We start from the raw sequence: 14,465 nt of genomic DNA on the forward strand, positions 1-14,465 counted from the left end.
GAGGCCAAGTAAAAATCCTTATGTAATGCTAGAGATATTGAATTTAATTGATGAAAGGAGAAAATATAAAAATGCAGTAAATGAAGAAGGCAAAAGGAGATACAAATGTCTAAAAAATGAGATTGACAGGAAGTGCAAATTGCCTAAGCAGGAATGGCTAGAGGACAAATGTAAGGGTTTAGAAGCATATATCACTAGGGAAAGGTAGATATCACCTACAGTAAAATTAAAGAAGCCTTTGAAGAAAGAGAAACAGCTGCATGAATATCAAAAGCACAGATGGAAAACCAGTCTTTAGCAAAGAAGGGAAAGCTGAAAGGTGGAAGGAGTATATAGATGGTCTATACCATGGAGATGTGCTTGAGGCCAGTATTATAAAAAGCAAGAGGACATAGATGAAGATGAAATAGCCCAGATGAGATGGGAAATATAATACTGCGAGAATAATTTGACAGAGCACTGAAAGACCTAAATTGAAACAAGGCCCTGGGAGTAAACAACATTCTGTTAAAAGCTGCTGATAGCCTAGTGAGATTCTTCCATCTGGTATGCAAGATGTAAGAGACAAGCAAAATACCCCAGACTTCAAGAAGAATATAATAATTCCAATTTCAAAGAAAGCAGATGCTGACAGTTGTGAATATTATCAAGCTATCAGTTTAATAAGCCATGGTTGCAAAATACTGGTATGAATTATTTGCAGAAGAACGGAAAAACTGGTAGAACCTGACCTCAGGGAAGATCAGTTTGGATTCTGGAGAAATGTAGGAACACAAAAAGGCAGTACTGACACTACAACTTTTTTTATAGCATTTGTCAACTTAGAGAATGCTTTTGACAGTCTTGACTAGAGTACTTTCTTCGAAATTCTGAAGATAGCAGAGATAAAATCCAGGGAGAAAAAGGCTATTTACAACTTGTACAAAAGCCACACAGCAGTTATAAGAGTTGAGGGGCATGAAAGTGAAGCAGTGGTTGAGAAGGGAGTGAGATATGGTTGTAGCCTATTGCTGATGTTATTCAGTCTGTACATTGATCAAGCTATAAAGGAAACCGAAGAAAAATCTGCAGTAGGAGCAAAGGGTCTGGAAGAAGAAATAAAAACTTTGAGGTTTGCTGATGGCACTCTAATTCTGTCAGAGACAGCAAAGGGCTTGGAAGAGCAGTTGAATGGAATGGACAGCGCCTTGTAAGGGAGATATAAGATGAACATAAACAAAAACAAAACAAGGGTAAGAGAATGTAGTCACATTAAATCAGGTGATACTGTGGGAATTATATTAGGAAATGGATCACTTAAAGTAGTAGATGAGTTTTGCTATTTGGGTTGCAAAATAACTGATGATGTATGAAGTAGAGTGTGTGTAAATTGTTGACTTGCAACGTCTTAGAAAAGTTTTTCTGAAGAAGAGAAGTATAAAATTAAGTGTCAGGAAGTTTTCCTGAAAGCATTTGTGTGGAGTGTATGCATGTATGGAAGTGAAACATGGATGATAAACAGCTTAGACAAGAAGAGAATAGAAGCTTTTGAAATGTGTTGCCACAAAAGAACGCTGAAGATTAGATGGGTAGATCATGTAATTAACGAGGAGGTACTGAACAAAATTGGGTACAAAAGAAATCTGTGATGCAGACTGACTAGGAGAAGGGATTGGTTGATGGGAAACATTCTGAGACATCAAGGGATTAGCAGTTTAGTACTGGAGGGAAGCATGAGTAGAGGAAGATGAATAGATGAATTCAGCAAGCAGATTAAGAAAGATGCAGGTTGTATTAGTTATTCGGAGCTGATGAGGCTTGCATGGGATAGGGTAGCATGGAGAGCGACATCAAACCAGTCTTTGGTCTGAGGATCACAACAACGACTACAACACCTATTAGACAAGTATAGTGAACTGTTATTAAGTAAGCCAAATGGGCCATGAATCAAGTTTTAGTTGATGACTTCAAATCAATCTGGCTTAGTGTCAACATCTGGTACCTCTACTGGAGTGACTTTATCAATTTCATATGGTGTCACTTTTTCGATCAACCAAATATAATGTGTGCATGTGGCAGTGCTATCCCTTGCCATTCCGTGGAGTATGTCCAACAGTGTGCTTCTCCAGAAACACGAAGCCGGCCGCGGTGGCCGTGCAGTTCTGGCGCTGCAGTCCGGAACCGCGGGACTGTTACGGTCGCAGGTTCGAATCCTGCCTCGGGCATGGATGTGTGTGATGTCCTTAGGTTAGTTAGGTTTAAGTAGTTCTAAGTTCTAGGGGACTTATGACCTAAGATGTTGAGTCCCATAGTGCTCAGAGCCATTTTTGAACCAGAAACACGATACTCGACAAAGAAACCCATTAAAGATTTCAACTTTTGTTTGAACCCGCATGTGGAAATATTGTGACAATCCAATGATGATTCTCCAGTTAACAGAAGTTCTTTTATTTCATCCCTTGTAGGATTGTATGTGGATGTAATAAAAAGATCTAGGTGCTCATATATGTGAACATACATCAATGCTTCTTGCATGGCATGTGCAAGGGACTTATAAATATTGGCTGTAGTTTAACCAATTTTTCCAGTTCATTAGGATTCACATTGCTATCATTAGCACCTGCATCACATAAAAGAATGTACTCTTAAGAACGCAACTTGGTTTGATTTAATCAAATGTAGAGTAGTTGTTCAGTTTCAATTTTTGCATTTGCATCAACACAGCTATGGATGGAATAATTGTCGATGTTTCAGTATGTGATTTTCAGTGTTTTCATAAAACATCAGTTGATATGAATAGGTTACTTACGGGACTGACTTTCTTGTTCATCCGTTTTCATCATTTTCAAATTTGATGTTGAAATAATATCCCCCTTCTTCAAGCCAGAATAAAGCCAGATATTACTGTCTCACATTTCGTATGAGCATTGAGTATCTGAGACTCACTGAATATCACCATTCGTGCAATGAAGAATTATGGCATGCCAGTTAAACTCATCACCATCTATAATAATCGCCACTTCGTAAGTTGTTGGTACATTGTACTGTCTTTTGTCTTGACTGGCAGGTGATTTGCCTGTTGTAATTGTAACTCTGTAGTCATCAGCTGGCATTAGTTCAACAATCGAATTAATTTGTTGTGTTGATAGTATCAAGTTTTTAATACAGCAACATTCTCGTACAGTCTAAATATTGAACTGACTATGTTGATTTATTTGTTCAGCAGTGGTCCCCATGAAATAAATTGGAAAAGTTTGTGATCTGACTAACTCGCATGGTGATAAATTGGCCTCTGCACTTTGAATGCCGTGTAATTCACAACATTTGTTGCAGTGAAAAATTTCACGTGGAAATTGAATTGTGTTTCCAAACAAAACTTCCTGCCAGATTAAACTGTGTAACAGACTGGCACTTGAACCAAAGCCCTTTGCTTTTCCTGGTCAAGTGCTCTACTGACTGCACAATTCATGACCCACCCTCCCAGCTTCTCTTCTACCAGTACCTCATCTCCTACATTCCAAACTTCATGGAAATTCTCTTTCATACTTTATGGGTCTAGCACACCTTGAAGAAAGGATATCGTGGAGACGTGGCATAGCCACAGGCTGGGGCATGTTTCCAGAGTAAATTTTCACACCACAATATCCTTTATTCCAGGTGAGATAGCTCTGCAAGATATGCAGGAGAACTTGTCTGAAGTTGAGAAGGTAGGAGATGAGGTATTGGCAGAAGTAAAACTACGTGTGTAGGTGACGAGTCCTGCTTGGGCAGCTTAATCGGTAGACCACTTGCCTGCGAAAGACAAAAGTCCCAGGTCCAAGTTCTGACCTCGCAAACAGTTTTAATCTGCCAGGAAGTTTCCTATTAGTGCACACTCTGTTTCAGAGAAAAAATTTGTTCTGTATGTGCATTGTTTGCCAGTAAATGTTTTGATTGGCTTGTCACCTAATATCAACATTCATAATGGTTCAGATAGTGAAAGTAATTGTGGAAATTTCACTGTTCCACCCGCACAGCCCATTTCTGTTGTTTCAATCTTAAATTTGAGGGCACTGCAATACATACATAATTCATCCATTTTTTTCCAATAACCACATGTGAGTGAAGACTGTAAACATTATTAGCATGGTAATGGACTGCAGCAAGATGTATGTAAATCAGTGTACGGTGTTCATCTAGATCTAGCACTGCATACTCAAATGGATTCCATCCTTTCTTCCTGTTTCTTATCTCTTTCAGATGAGCAGGCTCAAGCATTTTGTACTCAAATGATTTCCAGTTTTGCTTCCTGTTGCTTGTCTGTTCCTGAAGCTCATGTTGCCTTTGTCTTTTATGCTTAATGCATAGATTGACCAGTTGTTTGTAGATTAGCTGGCATAAATGATTTGACAGAAAAAATGATGCTGTGTAATAACTGTTGCAAATCCACTTGGAGAAAGAAGAGAGCATGTTTGTGATATCTATTATCTAATGTCAGTTGGTAGTTGGAGTTTTGCAATAAACTCCTCCTGTAATGTTAATATATGAACTGAAATGTTGATGTTTGTGTTTGGTTCAATCCAATAATGTCATGTGTGTGCTCTTATATTCCGAAAACACACAAACTGCTGATAAACCATATGAAATACACTCATTTGTTGAAATAACTCACATGCCACGTATCATAAAATGGATGTACTAATTCAGAAACCTTCATGGGCATATGCACGATGACTCACCAAAGTTTCATCACATTTGGATCGATGGCGTAGGAATGCATACGGGATAAACAAATACATGGTAACAAAATATTTTATTAGTCTTTGGTCCTAAAACTAATTTATTTAGTAAGCTGAAATGATTAGTTCTATTTGTTTAATTAATTTGCATGGAGTAGACAATAATTGAGACCCACCTCATCTATTTTAACTGTGAAGCCCAGTTTTATAATAAACGTTAATCAGGAAATTCCTGTGTCTGAGCCACATTGTTTCACTGTACAGGTATCATCGCTGTGAATTTCACCTGACATTGCCACCAGATTCAAGGCATGGGTCTGAAGGAAGCAGGCAGCTAATAGATGTGTCTCCAATCCCAGTAACGGTCAGACATAGTTTTATGAATGACACTATTTATGCAAGGAACAGCTTCAATGTAAAGCATAAATTTTTTATTTCAATGTCATCAATAGTAATTTCCTTTCTGTGTCTACAGATATCTGCGTACACTAAATGGGACACAATATCAGAGCAGCTTAAACCAAGTGAGCGACCTGTGGTTCTGAACAGGGCAAGTTCAACAAACACGACCAATCCTTTTGGCTCAACATTTTGCTACGGGTACCAGGACATCATCTTTGAGGTATTATTTTTAGCCCAGAGTCAGCATATTTGGTTTGGTTTCTTTAATTGCATGTTCCATGTATTGTACTAATGACTTCTCGCTATGGTTTGGGATGTCTCAATTTTACACTTATCATACATTTTTCACAGTGAAAAATATCACAATGTATTAATCACATACATGATTGTCTTAAACTACCTTTTTTTTTTAAAGGCATTGATTTTCAAACACATGCTCATTCACATTCCCTGCTCTTATGAGCCCCTGCAACTTTTACACACTAGGTAGGGATGCCCCTCATTGCCACTGTGTGTGAAGGACCCACAGCAGTTCAGTCTGTTTGGGAGTCAGCAGAAAAATACTGTGGGCATGAAGGGAGTAGTCCCTGTGACCATCAGTGAGGAGTGACCAGATAGTTGGACGCCATAGAGTCATCGGACAATGATGACTCACAATGTTGCTGCAACTTGATAGTCACCGTACATTTGCTGCATGGGTGTGGAACATGTGGTGGCATGTTCACTGCCATGACTTATGGCCTTGCCTTCAGTCATTTGCTAGCAGCCTGCGCATCTCGACCAAGTGGACGATGCACAAGAAGTCCTCCAGTGATAGATTATTCAGTTTCACCACTACTGTGCAAGCCTCAGGGTCAGCTCCCAGCTGAACCACAACATCCTAAATCAAGGAGTCTGCGTAAGAAGCCTTGCACTCTTGATTGGAGCAAGTGAAACAGCGTTTGCAGCTGAGACATTGCAATTCAGTGACCCAGGAGCAATATGATTCTCAAGGCTCTTTACAATATTGGTGAAACTCAAGCCTGGAAACAACCACATGATATATCAGTGAATAATAATTAGTCCACAGTGAGTATATCTCCTAAAAGAAGAGCACGACGTTCTCAGACAGAGGTGCTACTTTGTGGAGATGGAAAATTGTGCCCAATGACTCCCAAGACAGAAATAACGATCACTGTAGTGAATCACCCATGACTTGAAACAGCGTGAAATGTTATTTGACTCGATGCAAATATGTGTCCCAGTCCTCTGCAGCATCTCTGAAAGGTGGAGGACGAATGGATACATTTTCTGCAGAGGGTGCTGAGATCTGGAGCAAAGCTTCCTCATTTGCTCGGAATCTGTCTGCCTGAACCTGAAGCGACTTTTATAACAAGTCTATCTGAAGCTGCTGCTGTTGCATAGCTGCTGCTGTTACTCCAGCAGGCAAATCAGTTTAGTGTCCATGCTACCGAACAACTTTTGTTTTCCTTATTCCCAATGCTATATCTGCTAGTAGCCAGGTATCAGCACTTGTATCAGAATCCAGGAGAGAAACACTTAGAGCCACCTGTGGAAGAGAACATGACACCTAGCAGGAGCCAAGCTGAACACAGCTGATTGGTGGTGGACAGGACACAGACAGTTTCAGGACCAAATCAACCTATGTGAACAATGAAGTACAAAGTGAAAACCTTAGCTGTAGAGATGTGTCAACAGGTCAAGAGCAAAGAGAGAGACAATCTGACGAAGCAAGGTTGTTATCCAGTAGTCCGAAGTATAGTCATGATAGTAATTGACAATATCAGACACAAGTACAGAACTCGCCGACCATTTGCTGGGTGGCCATATTTATATTGGCTGCAAAGAACACCATTGGCCAGCGTATTCGTACAGTGAGACAAGTGGTGCACTCATGCTGTGAGCGCAATGTTACACTGAGACTCTGCCCTCTGACAGCCATCCTAGGTCCATAACCTCTGGTGGCATTCATCTTCCACAAAGCCAAATACCAGAGTGGGACACATACGTGACAATATATATTAACCTCATAGTCAAACTTCCACAGTTTAGGATCCAAGTTTGAGTCTCAGTTGATTGCACAATTTTAAAGTGGCCTGAATCAATTCATTTATCATGTTCCATACATCTCATCGTGAAAGAGAGCCTTTGGAAATGTGAAAAAAGCCAAAGTGTTTCTTAAATGCAGAGCAGCAGTTGGTACGAGCTCAATCTGTATGCTTTATTCGTTGAAAACTGTCACTACACTGTCATATAGTCTTTGCACTTAGAGACTAAATTTAACTTCGTAAAATTGGCAAGTAGGCTCAAACTTGTAAAATGCTGCTGTTTTCTCAGTTACATTAAATAAGTATTCTGTACTGCTGCTGCTAGATTAATAATAAAGTGAGTGCAGTAATAATTATCAAAGAGTAATAGTTACTTACCTTTGCAGTGATAATGGTCTGTAACAAAAAAAAAAAAAATCTTCAGTGCTTTAATGATGGTGACAACTTAATTTGTAACTGTAGCCATTAAGAAATGTATTTGCTTTGCTTTTGAATTTGTAGGGTTCACTTTTTTGCTTTATGCGTGATGGGGACTTGTTAAAAAATGTTCGCACCAGAATACAGAATTCTACTAGGAACTCAAAGCAAGGGGACATTGTCTCTGGGAAATCTATTTTTGTTGCTTCCATTGTAAGTGTATGAACCAAAGCTGAGTTATAGGACATTTTGAAGTTTTGCACCTCACCTGTCTTTCATAGGTATTAAATTTATTATATCTTTCACGACTGGCCGATTTCAGCCTTGCAGGCTATTTTCAAGTGCAGAAGGCATTGATGTGTTGTACAGTTATCCTATTATTAACTGGTGGGTATAGACAATCTGAGATTTCAACACATCGACACCTACTGCAATTGAAAATGGCCTGGAAGGCTGAAATTGGCCAATCGTGAAAGATACTATAAATTTAATACTTACGAAAAACAGCAGAGGTGGAAAACTTCAAAATGTCCTGTGACAGATATATGACTGTGGTATCCACATGAAGAAAATGATGAAGTTCAACTAAATTAATGTATTATTACTACGAAATATCATTAACAGTAAATATAATGGGAAATAAGTGTAAGAATACAAAAGTCTTTGATAAAGACCGAACAAATGTGTGTGCAGCTATTTTATATAGTATTCTTATTGCTCACTTGTACTGAAAAAATATTTTTGATTATTTCAGCTTTTTGTTAATATCTAGCTTGCTATCCACCAGATAATGTAGGAATTGTACCAATAGAGTTTCATTTAGTGTATGATAATCGATATTAGATCTTGGATGAAATGCCATAATATGAGTCTTCGTTACATTATTTGTTTCTTTTGCCTTACATCTCTTACACATTATGAGACAACCTTAATGAATCAGCATTGCAATATGCATAGTATGTGAACAGTGCATAATAATAATAGTAATAATAAATATGTTATGGTTAATGACCATCCCCATTTGGATGTCAGATAAATTACCCTGTTTCAGCTTTTCCCCTCGGCATTCTTTGTATACAATCCATGTCTAGTGCTGCCACCCACTATCTGTGAGTGGTTATTGCACGTTGATGCCAAACATAGATTATGGTCGCATTAGTGTAACTGGTAGACACGAAGCCCATGCCTACTACAGTAGTACAAGTTTATACGCCAACGAGCTCTGCAGATGACGAAGAAATTGAAGAAATTTATGATGTGATAAAAGAAATTATTCAGGTAGTGAAGGGAGACAAAAATTTAATAGTCTTGGGTGACTGGAATTCGAGAGTAGGAAAAGGGAGAGAAGGAAACATAGTAGGTGAATATGGATTGGGGGTAAGAAATGAAAGAGAAAGCCGTCTGGTAGAATTTTGCACAGAGAATAACTTAATCATAGCTAACACTTGGTTCAAGAATCATAAAAGAAGGTTGTATACATGGAAGAATCTTGGAGATACTAAAAGGTATCAGATAGATTATATAATGGTAAGACAGAGATTTAGGAACCAGGTTTTAAATTGTAAGACATTTCCAGGGGCAGATGTGGACTCTGACCACAATCTATTGGTTATGAACTGTAGATTAAAACTGAAGAAATTGCAAAAAGGTGGGAATTTAAGGAGATGGGACCTGAATAAACTGACTAAACCAGAGGTTGTACAGAATTTCAGGGACAGCATAAGGGAACAGTTGACAGGAATGGGGGAAAGAAATACTGTAGAAGAAGAATGGGTACCTCTGAGGGATGAAGTAGTGAAGGCAGTAGAGGATCAAATAGGTAAAAAGACTAGGGCTAGTAGAAATCCTTGGGTAACAGAAGATACACTGAATTTAATTGATGAAAGGAGAAAATATAAAAATGCAGTAAATGAAGCAGGCAAAAAGGAATACAAACATCTCAAAAATGAGATCGACAGGAAGTGCAAAATGGCTAAGCAGGCATGGCTACAGGACAAATGTAAGGATGTAGAGGCTTATCTCACTAGGGGTAAGATAGATACTGCCTACAGGAAAATTAAAGAGACCTTTGGAGAAAAGAGAGACACTTGTATGAATATCAAGAGCTCAGATGGAAACCCAGTTCTAAGCAAAGAAGGGAAAGCAGCAAGGTGGAAGGAGTATATAGAGGGTCTATACAAGGGCGAGGTACTTGAGGGCAATATTATGGAAATGGAAGAGGATGTAGATGAAGATGAAATGGGAGATATGATACTGCGTGAAGAGTTTGACAGAGCACTGAAAGACCTGAGTCGAAACAAGGCCCCCGGAGTAGGCAACATTCAATTAGAACTACTGACAGCCTTGGGAGAGCCAGTCCTGACAAAACTTTACCATCTGGTGAGCAAGATGTATGAGACAGGCGAAATACCCTCAGACTTCAAGTTGTTGTTGTTGTGGTCTTCAGTCCTGAGACTGGTTTGATGCAGCTCTCCATGCTACTCTATCCTGTGCAAGCTTTTTCATCTCCCAGTACCTACTGCAACCTACATCCTTCTGAATCTGCTTAGTGTATTCATCTCTTGGTCTCCCTCTACGATTTTTACCCTCCACGCTGCCCTCCAATACTAAATTGGTGATCCCTTGATGCCTCAGAACATGTCCTACCAACCGATCCCTTCTTCTGGTCAAGTTGTGCCACAAACTTCTCTTCTCCCCAATCCTATTCAATTCTTCCTCATTAGTTATGTGATCTACCCATCTAATCTTCAGCATTCTTCTGTAGCACCACATTTCCAAAGCTTCTATTTTCTTCTTGTCCAAACTATTTATCGTCCATGTTTCACTTCCATACATGGCTACACTCCATACGAATACTTTCAGAAATGACTTCCTGACACTTAAATCAATACTGGATGTTAACAAATTCCTCTTCTTCAGAAACGCTTTCCTTGCCATTGCCAGCCTACATTTTATATCCTCTCTACTTCGACCATCATCAGTTATTTTGCTCCCCAAATAGCAAAACTCCTTTACTACTTTAAGTGCCTCATTTCCTAATCTAATTCCCTCAGTATCACCCGACTTAAATAGACTACATTCCATTATCCTTGTTTTGCTTTTGTTGATGTTCATCTTATATCCTCCTTTCAAGACACTGTCCATTCCATTCAACTGCTCTTCCAAGTCCTTTGCTGTCTCTGACAGAATTACAATGTCATCGGCGAACCTCAAAGTTTTTAATTCTTCTCCATGAATTTTAATACCTACTCTGAATTTTTCTTTTGTTTCCTTTACTGCTTGCTCAATATACACATTGAACAACATCGGGGAGAGGCTACAACCCTGTCTCACTCCTTTCCCAACCACTGCTGCCCTTTCATGTCCCTCGACTCTTATAACTGCCATCTGGTTTCTGTACAAATTGTAAATAGCCTTTCGCTCCCTGTATTTTACCCCTGCCACCTTTAGAATTTGAAAGAGAGTATTCCAGTCAACATTGTCAAAAGCTTTCTGTAAGTCTACAAATGCTAGAAACGTAGGTTTGCCTTTCCTTAATCTTTCTTCTAAGATAAGTCGTAAGGTCAGTATTGCCTCACGTGTTCCAGTGTTTCTACGGAATCCAAACTGATCTTCCCCGAGTTTGGCTTCTACTAGTTTTTCCATTCGTCTGTAAAGAATTCGTGTTAGCATTTGGCAGCTGTGACTTATTAAGCTGATAGTTCGGTAATTTTCACATCTGTCAACACCTGCTTTCTTTGGGATTGGAATTATTATATTCTTCTTGAAGTCTGAGGGTATTTCGCCTGTTTCATACATCTTGCTCACCAGATGGTAGAGTTTTGTCAGGACTGGCTCTCCCATGGCCGTCAGTAGTTCCAATGGAATATTGTCTACTCCGGGAGCCTTGTTTCGACTCAGGTCTTTCAGTGCTCTGTCATACTCTTCACGCAGTATCATATCTCCCATTTCATCTTCATCTACATCCTCTTCCATTTCCATAATATTGTCCTCAAGTACATCGCCCTTGTATAGACCCTCTATATACTCCTTCCACCTTTCTGCTTTCCCTTCTTTGCTTAGAACTGGGTTTCCATCTGAGCTCTTGATATTCATACAAGTCGTTCTCTTATCTCCAAAGGTCTCTTTAATTTTCCTGTAGGCGGTATCTATCTAACCCCTAGTGAGATAGGCCTCTACATCCTTACATTTGTCCTCTAGCCATCCCTGCTTAGCCATTTTGCACTTCCTGTCGATCTCATTTTCGAGATGTTTGTATTCCTTTTTGCCTGCTTCATTTACTGCATTTTTATATTTTCTCCTTTCATCAATTAAATTCAATATTTCTTCTGCTACCCAAGGATTTCTACTAGCCCTCGTCTTTTTACCTACTTGTTCCTCTGCTGCCTTCACTACTTCATCCCTCAAAGCTACCCATTCTTCTTCTACAGTATTTATTTCCCCCATTCCTGTCAATTGCTCCCTTATGCTCTCCCTGAATCTCTGTACAACCTCTGGTTCTTTTAGTTTATCCAGATCCCATCTCCTTAAATTCCCACCTTTTTGCAGTTTCTTCAGTTTTAATCTACAGGTCATAACCAATAGATTGTGGTCAGAGTCCACATCTGCCCCTGGAAATGTCTTACAATTTAAAATCTGGTTCCTAAATGTCTGTCTTACCATTATATAATCTATCTGATACCTTTTAGTATCTCCAGGGTTCTTCCATGTATATAACCTTCTTTCATGATTCTTAAACCAAGTGTTAGTTATGATTATGTTGTGCTCTGTGCAAAATTCTACCAGGCGGCTTCCTCTTTCATTTCTGTCCCCCAATCCATATTCACCTACTATGTTTCCTTCTCTCCCTTTTCCTACACTCGAATTCCAGCCACCCATGACTATTAAATTTTCGTCTCCCTTCACAATCTGAATAATTTCTTTTATTTCATCATACATTTCTTCAATTTCTTCGTCATCTGCAGAGCTAGTTGGCATATAAACTTGTACTACTGTAGTAGGTGTGGGCTTCGTATCTATCTTGGCCACAATAATGCGTTCACTATGCTGTTTGTAGTAGCTTACCCGCATTCCTATTTTCCTATTCATTATTAAACCTACTCCTGCATTACCCCTATTTGATTTTGTGTTTATAACCCTGTAGTCACCTGACCAGAAGTCTTGTTCCTCCTGCCACCGAACTTCACTAATTCCCACTATATCTAACTTCAACCTATCCATTTCCCTTTTTAAATTTTCTAACCTACCTGTCCGATTAAGGGATCTGACATTCCACGCTCCGATCCGTAGAACGCCAGTTTTCTTTCTCCTGATAACGACATCCTCTTGAGTAGTCCCCGCCCGGAGATCCGAATGGGGGACTATTTTACCTCCGGAATATTTTACCCAAGAGGACGCCATCATCATGTAATCATACAGTAAAGCTGCATGCCCTCGAGAAAAATTACGGCTGTAGTTTCCCCTTGCTTTCAGCCGTTCGCAGTACCAGCACAGCAAGGCCGTTTTGGTTATTGTTACAAGGCCACATCCATCAATCATCCAGACTGTTGCCCTTGCAACTACTGAAAAGGCTGCTGCCCCTCTTCAGGAACCACACATTTGTCTGGCCTCTCAACAGATACCCCTCCATTGTGGTTGCACCTACGGTACGGCTATCTGTATCGCTGAGGTACGCAAGCCTCCCCACCAACAGCAAGGTCCATGGTTCATGGGGGGCAGACTTCAAGAAGAATATAATAATTCCAATCCCAAAGAAAGCAGGTGTTGACAGATGTCAAAATTACCGAACTATCAGTTTAATAAGTCACGCTGCAAAATCCTAACGCGAATTCTTTACAGACGAATGGAAAAACTGATAGAAGCCGACCTCAGTGAAGATCAGTTTGGATTCCGTAGAAATGTTGGAACACGTGAGGCAATACTGAGCCTACGACTTTTCTTAGAAGAAAGATTAAGGAAAGGCAAACCTACGTTTCTAGCATTTGTAGACTTAGAGAAAGCTTTTGACAATGTTGACTGGAATACTCTCTTTCAAACTCTAAAGGTGGCAGGAGTAAAATACAGAGAGCGAAAGGCTATTTACAATTTGTACAGAAAGCAGATGGCAGTTATAAGAGTCGAGGGACATGAAAGGGAAGCAGTGGTTGGGAAGGGAGTAAGACAGGGTTGTAGCCTCTCCCCGATGATATTCAATCTGTATATTGAGCAAGCAGTAAAGGAAACAAAAGAAAAATTCGGATTATGTATTAAAATCCATGGAGAAGAAATAAAAACTTTGAGGTTCGCCGATGATATTGTAATTCTGTCGGAGACAGCAAAGGACTTGGAAGAGCAGTTGAATGGAATGGATAGTGTCTTGAAAGGAGGATATAAGATGAACATCAACAAAAGCAAAACGAGGATAATGGAATGTAGTCGAATTGGTGATGCTGAAGGAATTAGATTAGGAAATGAGACACTTAAAGTAGTAAATGAGTTTTGCTATTTGGGGAGCAAAATGACTGATGATGGTTGAAGTAGAGAGGATATAAAATGTAGACTGGCAATGGCAAGGGAAGCGTTTCTGAAGAAGAGAAATTTGTTAACATCGAGTATTGATTTAAGTGTCAGGAAGTCGTTTATGAAAGTATTTGTATGGAGTGTAGCCATGTATGGAAGTGAAACATGGACAATAAATAGTTTGGACAAGAAGAGAATAGAAGCTTTCGAAATGTGGTGCTACAGAAGAATGTTGGAGATTAGGTGGGTAGATCACATAACTAATGAGGAGGTGTTGAATAGGATTGGGGAGAAGAGGAGCTTGTGGCACAAAGATTTCCCTTTAGGATGCCCACGTCTGATCACATATCTGAGAACAATTTGCAGTACATTGGGATTCTCCAGTCAACTTACCTGGACATAC

The 14,465-nt window shown here is 39.5% G+C and overlaps 1 protein-coding gene across 1 annotated transcript in view; it reads left to right on the plus strand.

Annotated features, from left to right (window-relative positions):
- LOC124802639 (PHAF1 protein CG7083) overlaps positions 1–14,465 on the plus strand; it is a 141,873-nt gene that overhangs the window by 88,519 nt on the left and 38,889 nt on the right. The window contains exons 9-10 of the mRNA XM_047263541.1: positions 4,962–5,061; positions 5,173–5,319. Of these exons, the coding sequence (XP_047119497.1) occupies positions 4,962–5,061; positions 5,173–5,319 (247 nt within the window). The remainder of the gene's footprint in view (positions 1–4,961; positions 5,062–5,172; positions 5,320–14,465) is intronic.

This window comes from Schistocerca piceifrons, chromosome 6, assembly GCF_021461385.2.
Source record: "Schistocerca piceifrons isolate TAMUIC-IGC-003096 chromosome 6, iqSchPice1.1, whole genome shotgun sequence".
Taxonomy (NCBI): domain Eukaryota; kingdom Metazoa; phylum Arthropoda; class Insecta; order Orthoptera; family Acrididae; genus Schistocerca; species Schistocerca piceifrons.